At 40.3% G+C, this 12,545-nt stretch overlaps 1 protein-coding gene across 5 annotated transcripts in view; it reads left to right on the top strand.

The window, feature by feature from the left end:
- The window catches only part of drp2 (dystrophin related protein 2), a 132,395-nt gene that overhangs the window by 67,560 nt on the left and 52,290 nt on the right, over positions 1 to 12,545 (top strand). For 4 of the 5 annotated variants that reach the window (XM_031862567.1, XM_031862570.1, XM_031862572.1 and 1 more), the window contains exon 3: positions 1,005 to 1,179. In XM_031862567.1, coding sequence (XP_031718427.1) covers positions 1,005 to 1,179 — 175 coding nt within the window. Of the gene's footprint in view, positions 1 to 1,004; positions 1,180 to 8,382; positions 12,330 to 12,545 lie in introns of those variants that run through there. The other variant, XM_031862571.1, reaches the window with a different exon arrangement.

Here is a 12,545-nt window from a genome sequence, read left to right on the forward strand (position 1 = left end):
GTGTGTGTGTGTGTGTGTGTGTGTGTGTGTGTGTGTGTGTGTGTGTGGTGCTTTTCTTTAACAAGGTGGGTGTGTTACCTCGAGGTAGACTGTAGGTATCTCCCTGCTGCTTTATTGTTCAGCTCATTTTGACCTATTTCTTTTTTAAATCAGAAATGCAGGTTCTGCCCTGCACTGTCTTTTCATTTTCTTGTCATGGACTAGACAGATCATTCGTGTTAAGGATTCATGTGTCCCAATGTTTCCCCTTTCATTGATCAGGTCTTAACTAACAGTAAACCTGCTGCTCCCCTCCCAAAATGGAGAATGTTATGTCAATGAGGATTTCTATTTGTTGGTTTTAGAGTTGTTTGGTATAAATCTCTTCAAATGTAAATATGGGTAAAGCTATAAAGTACATTTTTGTCTGTAGGAACATGACTCAATAACATTTAAAATTGGTGTGGTACAGTATGTTGCTCTCTGCTCGCTCATTCTGAGTGGGTGTTTAGACGGAAAACAGTGGCTGCACATGAGACAACATGAGACACATGAGACAACAAGTTGGAAGGCTTATCAGACACTACAACACTGCACATTAGTTTATATTACGAGATTTAGTTAGGTTTTTACTGCTCTGGAAAGTTGTCACTGTAGAATCTATATTTTTGCTCGGCGATTGCAAAGTGAACGGTAGAAACTCTTCATTCATGTTGCAAAGTAATCAACCAGAAACATGTGCTTGAATGTATTTGATGGACCCGTGCAGTGCCTTGATGGATGATGTTGCGTTGTGGCAAAAGTTGAACATTTTATGGAGTTTTGTGAATTTTAATTTAACAATACGTTGTTTTGTCTTCCACAACGTCTTGTTTGATAAACCTCTGAGGTCGCCAAAAAGTTGTTATCCTACCATCTGTTGCGTTATATATCAGAACAGAATATTAATTATTAGCAGACTCAATCCAAAAAAGGGAAAATAAATTGTCTGACCTGGGTGTTCCCCTGCTGTTTCTTGTCCTTAGCTGCGGGGCGGCCCTCGTGGCCGGGATGCCACTGTGTGCCGTGCCAGTCCACAGTGGACAGTGAGGGCCAGGAGGAGGGGGCCGAGTGCAGGACACTGAGAGGTGGCGGCCCGCACCAAACAGGAGAAATGAACCTCTGCTGGAACGAGATCAAACGCAAGTCCCACAACATCCGGTAAGAGGACTTTTACAGTGACATTTATTGTAACGGTCTGGATGGATGGATGGATGGATGTTTGTAGAGCCAAGATGCTTTTTGTATACAAGAGAGAGGAGTGCGTCCGTTCTGTGGCAACAATAGCTGCAAACCGCTGATTGTATTAGTTGGCTGTCTCAAAAGAAATACAAATGTTCAAAATGTTTTCTTTTATGATTTTGTCAGGATACAGATCATTTCCCCAAGGAAACATCTGATCAGTTTCATCTTCAAGCAGTTTGTTTCACGAATTTGCGGTCTACTGAATTACTGTGGAAGCTTTTTTTCAAAACTAAACAACTTCCTGTGTCACAGTGACCACATTTGGAAACAAATCTCGCGTGATAACCCAGTTGCTGTCAATTAGCCACACACCCAGTTAGTATAGAGACATGTAATGGAAATAATAAAAGCCTTTAGTGAGTCTGACAGCTTTTGGCTTAATCAAAGTTATTATACTATACAGACTGTTAATTGCCAAATAATTAGTAGTTTTCTACCTGAACATTAAGTGAGAATTGTACTTTGAATTACTGTTGCAGTTGTCCTTTCTTGTTTGAATCTGTGGCGAGACATTGTGCTAATATGTGCGCGTTTAAGTCACACGGGGACATGGAGCCTAATGAGGTCTAACATTTATATATACTGTGTCTTTCGTTGTTTATTTTCCATTTTCCTCCAACGATTCTTGTTGCCATTCACAGTCAGATTTCAGGCAATTAAAAACGTATTGTCTAATAATGTGCTGTCACACAATAATGCATATTTCAACGTTCCTTCCTGATAGCTTAATTATTGATACACTATGGGTTAATACTGCCATTGCACAAGTCACACTCGAGAGGTTTCTCAGTGCAAAACAATTAGGGGGCGTTGTTCTTTGATGCTTAATTGGAAACTTGCCGCATCATTTCTGTTTCTTCTATTCAACTGGTATCCTGTTTAGACAATTGGCCCCTTAATTTCTTACTTGACCCTGATGTATCTAGGAGGAGGGAGGGGGAGGTTAGCTGTGAAATTGGTTAAGACAGTTTCCCCTGCAGCTGCGTGTAATGAGATCACTATGGATGGCCCGCAGTGGATGTTTATATCACAGCTGCACTCTGACTTCATCAGGCTGAGAGAGAAAGGGATGGAGGGGAATAGAGAGCAGACAGCTGGTATTAAATCATCACAGAGGAGAGATGGGATGCAGGGAAACGGGAGGAGCAGAGGCAAAGAAGAATGTAAGAATGAATGAATGAGAAAGAGCTTCACTGAAAAGCTGTCTAACCTTGAGGGTGAGAGCTGTCCAGAGGAAACGTCTGACTGCGTTCATTGCCAGCAGCTGGACAAGTGCAGACGACCGGCTTTATAATGGCCTGTCTGGCATTGATTGACAGGTGGTTGAGGCTCTGTTCCAAGTCATGGCGGCTTCCTTCTATCCTTTAAACTGTGGTAGGCCTAAATGATACCTTATAGTATGCTGCACCTTGACTGGATTTCAATTAAACTTCCTCTTTGGTGCTCTTAAGCTACTCATTTCTAAACAAGAGTCTCAATCCAAGCAAGAAGCTGTGTGACGCTGAACTCAATGGTAATATCTGTATGCTAACATGCTCACAATGACAATGCTAACATGCTGATGTTTAGCAGGTGTAATGTTTACTGTGTTAATTGACCATGTTAGCATGCTAATATTGGCTAATTAGTACTGCAGACGGGGGAGGAAGGCATATTTGTGTGTGAAGCATCCCATTGTGGCCGTCATGGTTGGTGCTCTTGTAATCCGCTGCATTAAAACGGCGGTGGGACAGCGGTGACTAACCATGCTGTCAAACGTTCCTCAAACTTGCGGTCATTATTCACTCATATTGTACTTTACTTTGCTATTATTGTCTCAGCAGAGAAAAACTGACTCTTAAGGATTTAATTTTTTATTGAAACTAAAATGGCTACAAAATGTGCAATATCAAATAAATTACAGCGATAGCCCATTAAAACAAATGAAGTCATATGTAGGCCTGTAAACAAATAAATAAATACATAGACTGTAGCCTATGTCAGTATATAAAATAAAAGACCTGGCTTCATTGAGACTGTCTATCGATCTCCGCTGCCTTTCATTGCTCGAGCAGCGCCGGCCACTAATAATGCAACATTTAGATGCTTAATGAATAAAGTGTGACTACTATTCCTAATTTCATGGGCTATTTGTGACTTTTGGGGAAATGTACTGTATGTTAAAACAACAACAGCAACAACAATGATGTCTATTACAACGGCAACGGTTGAAGCTTGGAAGCGTCCGGGTCAGCCTTACACTGCCATCCCCGGAGTCCCGGTGCTCGCACGGCTAAAGAATAATCCCCGCTCCAAAATTTGACGCTGATGTGAAAGCAGCCATTTCTGAAAAAAAACTCAGACAAATTAAGATAAGGAGTTAATAGCGCACAAAATGCATTCTCTAAATGTTTACAGATGGCAGAGCCACAGAGAATTTATCAGTGTGACACAGTGTCGCTCAGCTAATTGGACTCGGCGCTGATAACAGAAGGTTAGGGACTTGATCACTTTTTTGGCAACTTGTATGGAAAGTAGGCAAAATCATAAAACTGTGAGTCGTTCTACAAACACTCACCAGCTGCGTAGCATGTGTTATTGACTGCAAAACAGTGCTTTGATGCCATGGGCGCGAAAAGCTGTAGACATGCTGTTCTTATTGCTGTGTGTTTTGTGCTATACTAAGTTGTGGTTTAATGTCTTACGCAGGATTCAGATAATAGCACCAAACAAATGGGCCGCAACATTGTTTTGTGCTGTCTCTCATAATCACCGATGACTGATTATGAATATATAAAAAAGAGACATATATTACTGCAAGCTTATTGCTGAGGCCATTCAGCCATCTGTAACTGTTGTGTAAGAAAGTACAGTATGAGAGTGTGGGTGGTTTCAGTGAATTTAAGCTATTTACTCTGTGGAGAAAAGTTTCAATGGCTGTATGATTCACTCAATGGACAATCAGGGAATTATCTGGCGTTCTCTTTTACATTCCTTCACTTGTGTTCATTTGCTTGGAGTGTACACAGCTTTAACACATCTCAAAGGAGAAAATGACGCACATGGCTATATCCTCCAGTCAAGCTCAGCTAACCGGCTGCGGCTTCTTATTCACAGCACAGATTGGTATCGATCTCTGCAAAGAAACGTACAAGCATGTTTCCCAAAACATGTCGGACTATTCCTTTTAAAGTCAGCTAAACGGGATGTACTTATCAGTGTGTTTTTGTAACTCATCTCTTGCTCAGCGTATGTTAGTGTTAGCGATGTGATCAAGCCGTATTTCCACTGAGACCAGCTGTACTTTGCACTCTATGGCAGTCAAACACACGGCAGCTTGACGCTGAATCATCACACATCTCTAGTGTAGTAGTAGCAACAGTAGTCGGTAAACGGTATGACTTCTTCAAATGCATTTCCCACGAAACTTAGTTGATGACAGTGTCATGGGTAACAATATAACGCATTGTGGAGATTTACTTTGTGCCACATGGGGAGGGGCCCCCACTTTTGCACTGGAGGGAATGCCCACCGAAGTTGGTGTGGGTGTCTTGGTGGCATGTTATGAATTTATTTGCCGCATGGCTCGGATAACTGCAGCGAGCCAGCCGCCCACGCTCAGTGTCTGTCTGAGGGCAAGGGGAGACCTCTGAGTTTGTTTTTGCCTCAGTCTGTTTGTGTCATTACAACAATGTTCCCGTCTCTATTCACAAGTACAGATATCTGTTGATAAGCTCCTCATTCAGGGTCTCTTATTCTCATTCATTTTTTTTTTTACTCCTCTTCTGGTCTGTTGTTGCTTAAATATATCCTCCAGCTATATTCTTCCAGTCTTTCCTTTGCTAGCGCCCCCCACAGGCAGCCCAGGCTCAGTGCATTGCCCTCTGGTGGTTCTGTGCTCCACTTTGCCCTACATACCTCTCAGGCAAGTTAGAGTTTAATGCCTGCAGGACTTATTGAGCTCCAATTACACGTTAACGATGATTCTATTGTTCAAGGTCAGGGGTGAAAACCTGATGCTGCTTGCGGGGTTTGTAATTGGAGGTGTGTGTGGGCCATCAATCATTTAGTCGCTTGAAGGATTTTGCTTTCACTGCTGCCTGAGAATCGTTTTGGGATTCAGTGGTTTATTTCAGGGTATGAAAACGGCATCATTTTCCCAGGATGCCATGCACATATTTGCTCAGTCTCATGGTATTACTGTAATACTGATTGATTTAGTTTGAGCTTCTGAGCCAAATATTTCAAATGTGACCTACATTTTACCTGTTTACCTGAGGTTCCATTTGGTGACATTTTTAATAACTCTGTTATTCAAAGTTACTGTGAGGAACTTTAATTCTGACGCCTCTATATGACCTACATAATTAAACACGGCCATCAGCTGGAAGATTGGCTATTTCTATAAAGTTATTCTTAATGCTTGTCATCGGGACAATCTGTTAAAAGCCCTGATCAATATGTTTTTTGATCAAACGAATTCTGCTTGTTTTTTGTATTTCATCATCTCGATTGGCTTGTTGTTAGTTGGCATGTTTTACTGTTTAATCATTACTGATCTTTAACAGCATAATAAAACAGTAACTATAGATTTTGTTGTTACGTGGTGTTAATCAAGGTATTAAAACCTGTCTATCAGCTTTAGGGTGAAAGCAACAATTTCCTTTCTCCGATCTGGTATTCTTGTGCTGCTGTTTTGCACACAGGGTTCACAAAGAAAATAATTTAAATTTAAACTTCTACCTCTGAATCAGCAACACATTAATGACACCTGCGGCCCACGGTTTCATTTAATCTGAACTCCTGCTGCTAAAAATTAAATGATTTTGCTTGTTCAAAAATAAATGATTGTGATGACTGGAAGCCAATATGGCCCGCCGCTTCGTGGGATAATGAGTTCACATTCATTTGTATACTTCGTGTTGATGTCAAAGACTAATTAGCGACAGTTTGTATCTTCTACTCTCCTGCAGAGACATTTTAAGGGTTAGTGTCTCAATTCCAAACAAGAGGAAACAGAAGACACAATAAAGTGTGTCAGAGCTGGTTGCTGGGTATTTGACTTAATTCACCTTTTGGCCAGCAGCTGATTTATTGTTTAGTTTTTCTTTAACTTCCTCTCTCCTAAATAATGAAGTTGTATTAATGTTAACCAACCGCATCCAACAATTAACTTGTCTCAAGCAATGTGATGAAAATAATTGAGCATTTCCATGGTGTTGGCATGAAAAAACGATTTAAGCACAACACTTACACATTGCAAAATAAGGTCTCAAGGCCACAACGCACTATGAAATCAAACACACAAATGTAGCCTCCACATGTCGCTATGTTAATTAACTGATTTATCAGAATTTATTAGAACACACAGCAGAGTCAGGCAAACAGGCAAAGCAAGTAATTACTGAGTACCACTACTACACAGGGACAAAGAAAAACTGACTAATTGTGTCAGAAATAGAGAAAGAAAAGAATAAATGGAGAGGGAAAAATAATTCCTCCTTAACTCAGTCACTGAAAGAAATGAATATGTTGACATATTTTGAATGGGAGCATTATCATTTATTATTGTAATAATTGTAAGATTAACATCAGCAGCAGCGGCAACAACAACACTTGTGGTAATGATAATTACTTTTTCTTCATTTGGCTGAGGACTTCTTTATTTAAGATCGTTTTTTGGCATTTTAGCCTTTACTTGGCAGATGACAATGAAGAAATGTTGGAGAGAGAGAGACCTGTATGACGTGCAACAAAGGAATCGAACCCGGGATGTTGCAGTTATATGACACGTGCCATAACGTTTGACTACTAAGATGCTACTAAGATGGTTATACAAAAAGAGTCGGAGGCTTGAGTTGCTGTAGCTGCTAGAAGCTCTGTACCTTCCTGCTTTCTTCATTACGACTCTCCTGCTTTTTATTTAGGAGAGCCATTATCAGCCAACATACTGATCAGCTCTGTCTGCCCCAATCCCCCCCAACCCTGTTTCTCTCTGGAATACCAGTCTTGAAAGTCTTCAATAAATAAATATGTAGTTTGACTCTTGTTTTTAAATCTTTCTAAAACAAGATGGCAACATTTTTTTCAATAGTGATGATATTACGTCACAGTCAAAGTTTATTCAGCGCTCAAAGTCAGATTGGCTTCAACACTCTCACTGTTCAGCCCAAGTTATAAACTGTACCATGCCTTTTGAAGTTATAGTTGTCTTTAATATTGGGTGGGAATAGAAATGAGCTGTTGACACAAACACACTAAAAGTCTATTGCTACAAAATGATCAAATATGTTTTGCTACTCTTCTAAAGGGTTTCTTCAGTTGGAACCAACAAACCCTCCTAATTAAATGTTACAATATATTGTTTGTCCAGATGGTTTGGGTTAAAACCACTACTTAGTTGAGGTTAGGGGACCTTCGGCTTGATGGTTACAGGAATAACCACTGGCTTAAGTTTAGGTCAAGTTTAAAAGAAACCACTGTTGATTGTTGGTTTGGAATGGACAATGAACAGCGGTCTTCTTTGTGGTGGAAAAAAAATCTTTTTAACCTCCATGTGAGAAATAACCGAGATGAGAAAACTCTTAAAATGTAACGAATAATAATTCAGCTGAATAGATAGAGCTCTTTCCCCACAGATGGTTCGGAGGTCTAACAACAAGGAATAGTTTAACAGAGTATACTATATGCACATTATCTCCCCCCCCCCCCCCTCCCTCCCTTCGCAGATGTCCTTCCTCTCCTCTGTCTGCTGATGCCTCCACCAAGGCCAAGGGCCCAGCCTTGGTATTGTTCTGGGGGGAAGAGGGTTAAGTGGTGAGATCAGGATGACACTACAGCAAGCCAGACATGAAAATACCTTCGATATGATGACGTTTACTATTTTGGTTTAAATGAGTCTGGTTGGCCTCGTTTTTCATATGTTCAGGTTTAAACGATACAAGTTATAACTAAAAGAACAATATGATACATTTCCACAACAATGTGAAGGTCTACAGTTTTGTTCCCCCTCTGCAGACTTAAATGCTCTATAATATAATGTCTCGCTACTTCCTCCTTTGCTCCAGATGGACAGGAATCATATTATCATAATTACACTACAGCCACTACAGAGCTTTTCACTTGAACGTATGCATGCAAACATGGAGAGACACACACACACACACACACACACACACACACACACTGTAACAAGAACACTGTGATATCTACAGTAACTGGCTGGCAAGAAATAGTAAAACACACTTTGAGTGTGTGTCGGTGAACTCACACATGCTTCTACACGTCAATGTTTCTGCATTTGCATTTGAAGAACTTTTTCTTCTTAAAAATTTAATTAAACAAGATTCATTTAGTACGAGTGTCCTCATCAATACATGAATCACTTAAACCAGAAACACACTCGTGGCGTGTGTGCGCTAACTGTACATAATGTAGGAATCTCTACATACTTTACAGAAGCAATCAAGATTTTGTGTCAGTACATTGTTTTGTAAGTGTGAGTATCATATGGAGGCGCTCATGATTCACACAGGGAGCTTTTGAATGTGGGTTAATTATAGCAGTGAGTCACTTTGATACAGAGGAGGACAACTTGTTCTTATTAAGATGGTTTCTTTTCTGTTCTTAAAGCTATGCCTATCAAGATTGTATTTAATAACATTATCATAATAAGACTGCAAATGAGAAAACAGGATTTTTCACCCTAATTTGTATTATTTTCAGCCAAGCCAGTTCACTGATTCTACATTTCAAGGTATTGTGCATGTGATTTTGCATTTTTAATTTTTTTATGTCAGTTATATTTTAACTGTTTGTTGTCATTTGAAGCTACACGCATGCAAAATCTCCATCTATAGTTGTAACGAGGAGGCGCAACAGGAGTGTCCTCCCCGTGGGCATCAGCAGCTGTAAATCTTCAAACACCTACAGTATTTCCAGTTGTGGCAAACGGCCCCAGTGGCTGGTCTGCTCTTGTTACTCGCCAAATGTGTTTCCCACAAATCTCAGTAAGGTGGCTGTTGGAAGAGACACTTTAGGCAAGGCATCAGTAAAGTCTTGCACCACAAGAGAAGTCCCTGAATGCGTCACACGCAACACACACTACCCCTACAGTGCAGGAAATAAAAAAGGGAAGCAGAACGAGTGAGAAACCCAGGGAACGTTGGCAAGACATGAACATGCTGCTTGCATTTTACAGCTATCAGGCCACATTATTTATTGATATTAGAGCTAAATTCTTTCAGTTATCTACTGATGCCATTTGAGACCACCCGGGCATGCAATAGCCTTATAGTGTGGGCTACATTCGTTCAAAACAACAACTTCACACCCGCAGTTTTGTCTGAATTTAAGTTGGACTGTTTTAAGCTTATTGCAGGTATTGGTATCAGTGTGTATGTTGGTGATTACATCAACAACTAGTTTTAGTGCAGAAATGCCAAACTAGATTTGAGATCATTTAGAAACGGTGTCTCCACCACATAGTTTGTCCACCAGAGACTGTAAAATCTCACTTATGTCTTAAAAAACTATGTAAAGAAAAAACAAAACAAATGTGCATGTTTAAAAAAGTACAATCTATAACTATACTATGTTGTCATCGGATCTTTTAAACTCTCGTTTATTGTTCTTGGTATCTACCTAAAAAATACAGTATTAGTTGGGCTACAGTCTGAACAATTTGGTATTATGATTCTCGCATGATCTTGTGACATTGTGCAGATTAAATATTTCCCTAATGTTAACCAAATTATTTAGTTGCCAAACAATACTAAAAATATAAGGATTTGAACAAAACTCTTCTGCTCGTATCCAATCTGGTGTCTATTTATGATGAAAGTGTTGTAGTATCATTTTATGGTCTTCGTACGGTATCATCTGCCCCTCAGGGTTCCTATGCACTTCCTCGCTGTGGTGACACAATGCAATGCAACAAAACAGAAAGCCTGGTTCCACTTATTCCTCTTTCATATTGCTCAACCTAATCTTAGCAAACTAGCTAAGAGTGACAACATGACACAATAAATGTGTCTATCTTAATCTACTTTGATTTAAGCCTTTCACACTGTGGCATCCTGAAATATAAAAAAACATATATACATATACGCCCCTTTTGAATACCTTTCAACTAAATCCAGTGCTGCTGTGTTAACGTGGCCCATCACATACCCTCGCATATTTTTTCCAGCTTGCGCAACATCTCTGCAATTGCAAGACAAAGAGAGGGGGAAGACAGGAGATAGGAATGGGGCTGTGCTCAAAACTTCTCTGGGCCCCGAGGCAACACACTCGCTGGCTCCGATCTCCTAAAACAGCAGAAGCCCTGCTCCTATCTGCTATGCATTAATTAATCATTGAGCCGAGCACTAAGCCTCTCTCTGTAATCTCTCCGACTGATTGGGGAGTTGGATTTCTGTTTGACCGTGCTATTTACTTTGGATGTTAACTGTCAAGAAATGTGAAAATACAACAGTTATTAGCATGCAATAGAGTTTCCAACTCTGAAAACATTGAGTAACGCTAAATATAAAACTCAAGGCTTTCTAAGCAGCAACACCCTTAATATTTACACACAAAACATGATGATTCTTATCCACAGCTACCGACGGTGTTGAGCTGATAGCAGCTCAGTGTCTCTCTCAAGGACACACGGATTGATTGATACATTAATTAGTGTATTCACGTTCGTAACAAAGGTTGGTCTCTCTCATGCTGAGCTACTTATTTGATCAGTTCTGAGTCCTTTGCTTGAAGAATCCAGGAAATGAAAAAGTCTACAATGTCTATTCTGACAATACCGTTATTTCCCCAGTTTAGCCATCACGTGTTCCCTGGTGGCTGTCTTCCATTCTTGAAACTGATGTCTGTGATGCCGACAGACGACGCTGCGCGTCGAGTCTGTCCTGTTGTCTTGCAAGTAACACAGCATCTCATTAATCCATTCATACTGACCTTCCTTGACATATTGACATTGGCAAACCCCTGATCTGCATCTTAAAGGATAAGGTCTGGTGATATTTCTTTTATTTCTAACAAATCAAAAGAAAAGACCAAAAATGAACTGATCCCGCTTATGATTTGTTTTGATATGGGTTGTTCATCTGTGATGCATAACTATACCGTTGTCCAGAAACAGTTAAAAACACACCAATAAGCCACACTTTTCCATTGGGTGACTGTCATTACACTGCATATGCACACTTGTTAATACACAACCCCGCTGCTGCTGAAATCCGCAGCTGAAAATAGACCAAAAAAATGCATTTTATTTTTAAAAGACAGACAGTATCTGCATAAGTTTAAGCTCCTGACTCTGTGTGATTTTCTGATGTGGTCATCTGTGGAAAATCATTGCCCAACCTTGGACCAATGCTTTTTTATTTTTTATATCTTAATATAAGAGGTGCTGCTCGTAGTGATGAAACCACAGATAATGTTCATCTGACCCGGCAGCATCTTTCAGCTCATTGTTTTAGGTTTCTGACCTGCAACTTTAACCTTTTTGTTAACTTTCATCGCCCACATCAACGTTGTTTTAAGATGCATACTTTTTACCTGAGGAAATAACTGGGACCAACACAGAGCTAAAAGAGAGGCCAACTTCTAATGACAGTTGATGTTGCTTCATGTCTGTTTGGATTTTCAAATTCATCATATCAACTTAAGAAGGTGATAATATGTCAGTGTTGTGTAAACAGCTTGTTGGTCGGGCCCAAAGTGGCCCAAAAAATGTATTAATGCTTGTTTAATGTCTAACTCAAATTATCCTTCACAAAGATAGAGGAGCACACACACCCTACCCGTTTCCACTTTAGCACACACTCAAAATCGCTGGCATCTCCTACTCTAACGCAGCAGAACTTGGCCCATAAATAGCACTTAAACTGAGCTCATGATGTTTCCACTGGAGATAACATAGTTTCAGTCAGCCGCCTCTACTGGCAAACCTTTCGCCTGGTCTCCCCACAGCTTAGCAGGGTGAGAGTTGTTCTTGGCAGCACCCGCCATGTGACGACGTTTCTAATACAGCGCAGGCAGTGCTCTATGTGTCTCACCCTTTGTGTGTGTAATGGAAGCAGTAATGGGTAAGTGTACTGTGTGCTGTGTTTGTGTATGAGTGTGTGAAACGTGTGGTTTGAAGCACTTTGAAACTTCTCTGCTAAAGTGCCAGGGTCATCCTTTGATGGATGGCCTCACTTAGACGTATCTGAGGGTCGGACTCCCTCTGATTTGAGTCAGAAACCTTTCATGCTTTGTGTGTGTGTGTGTGTGTGTGTGTGTGTGTGTGTGTGTGTGTGTGT

Source organism: Anarrhichthys ocellatus, unplaced genomic scaffold, assembly GCF_004355925.1.
Source record: "Anarrhichthys ocellatus isolate YVR2014 unplaced genomic scaffold, GSC_Weel_1.0 scaffold27, whole genome shotgun sequence".
In the NCBI taxonomy this organism is placed as follows: Eukaryota; Metazoa; Chordata; class Actinopteri; order Perciformes; family Anarhichadidae; genus Anarrhichthys; species Anarrhichthys ocellatus.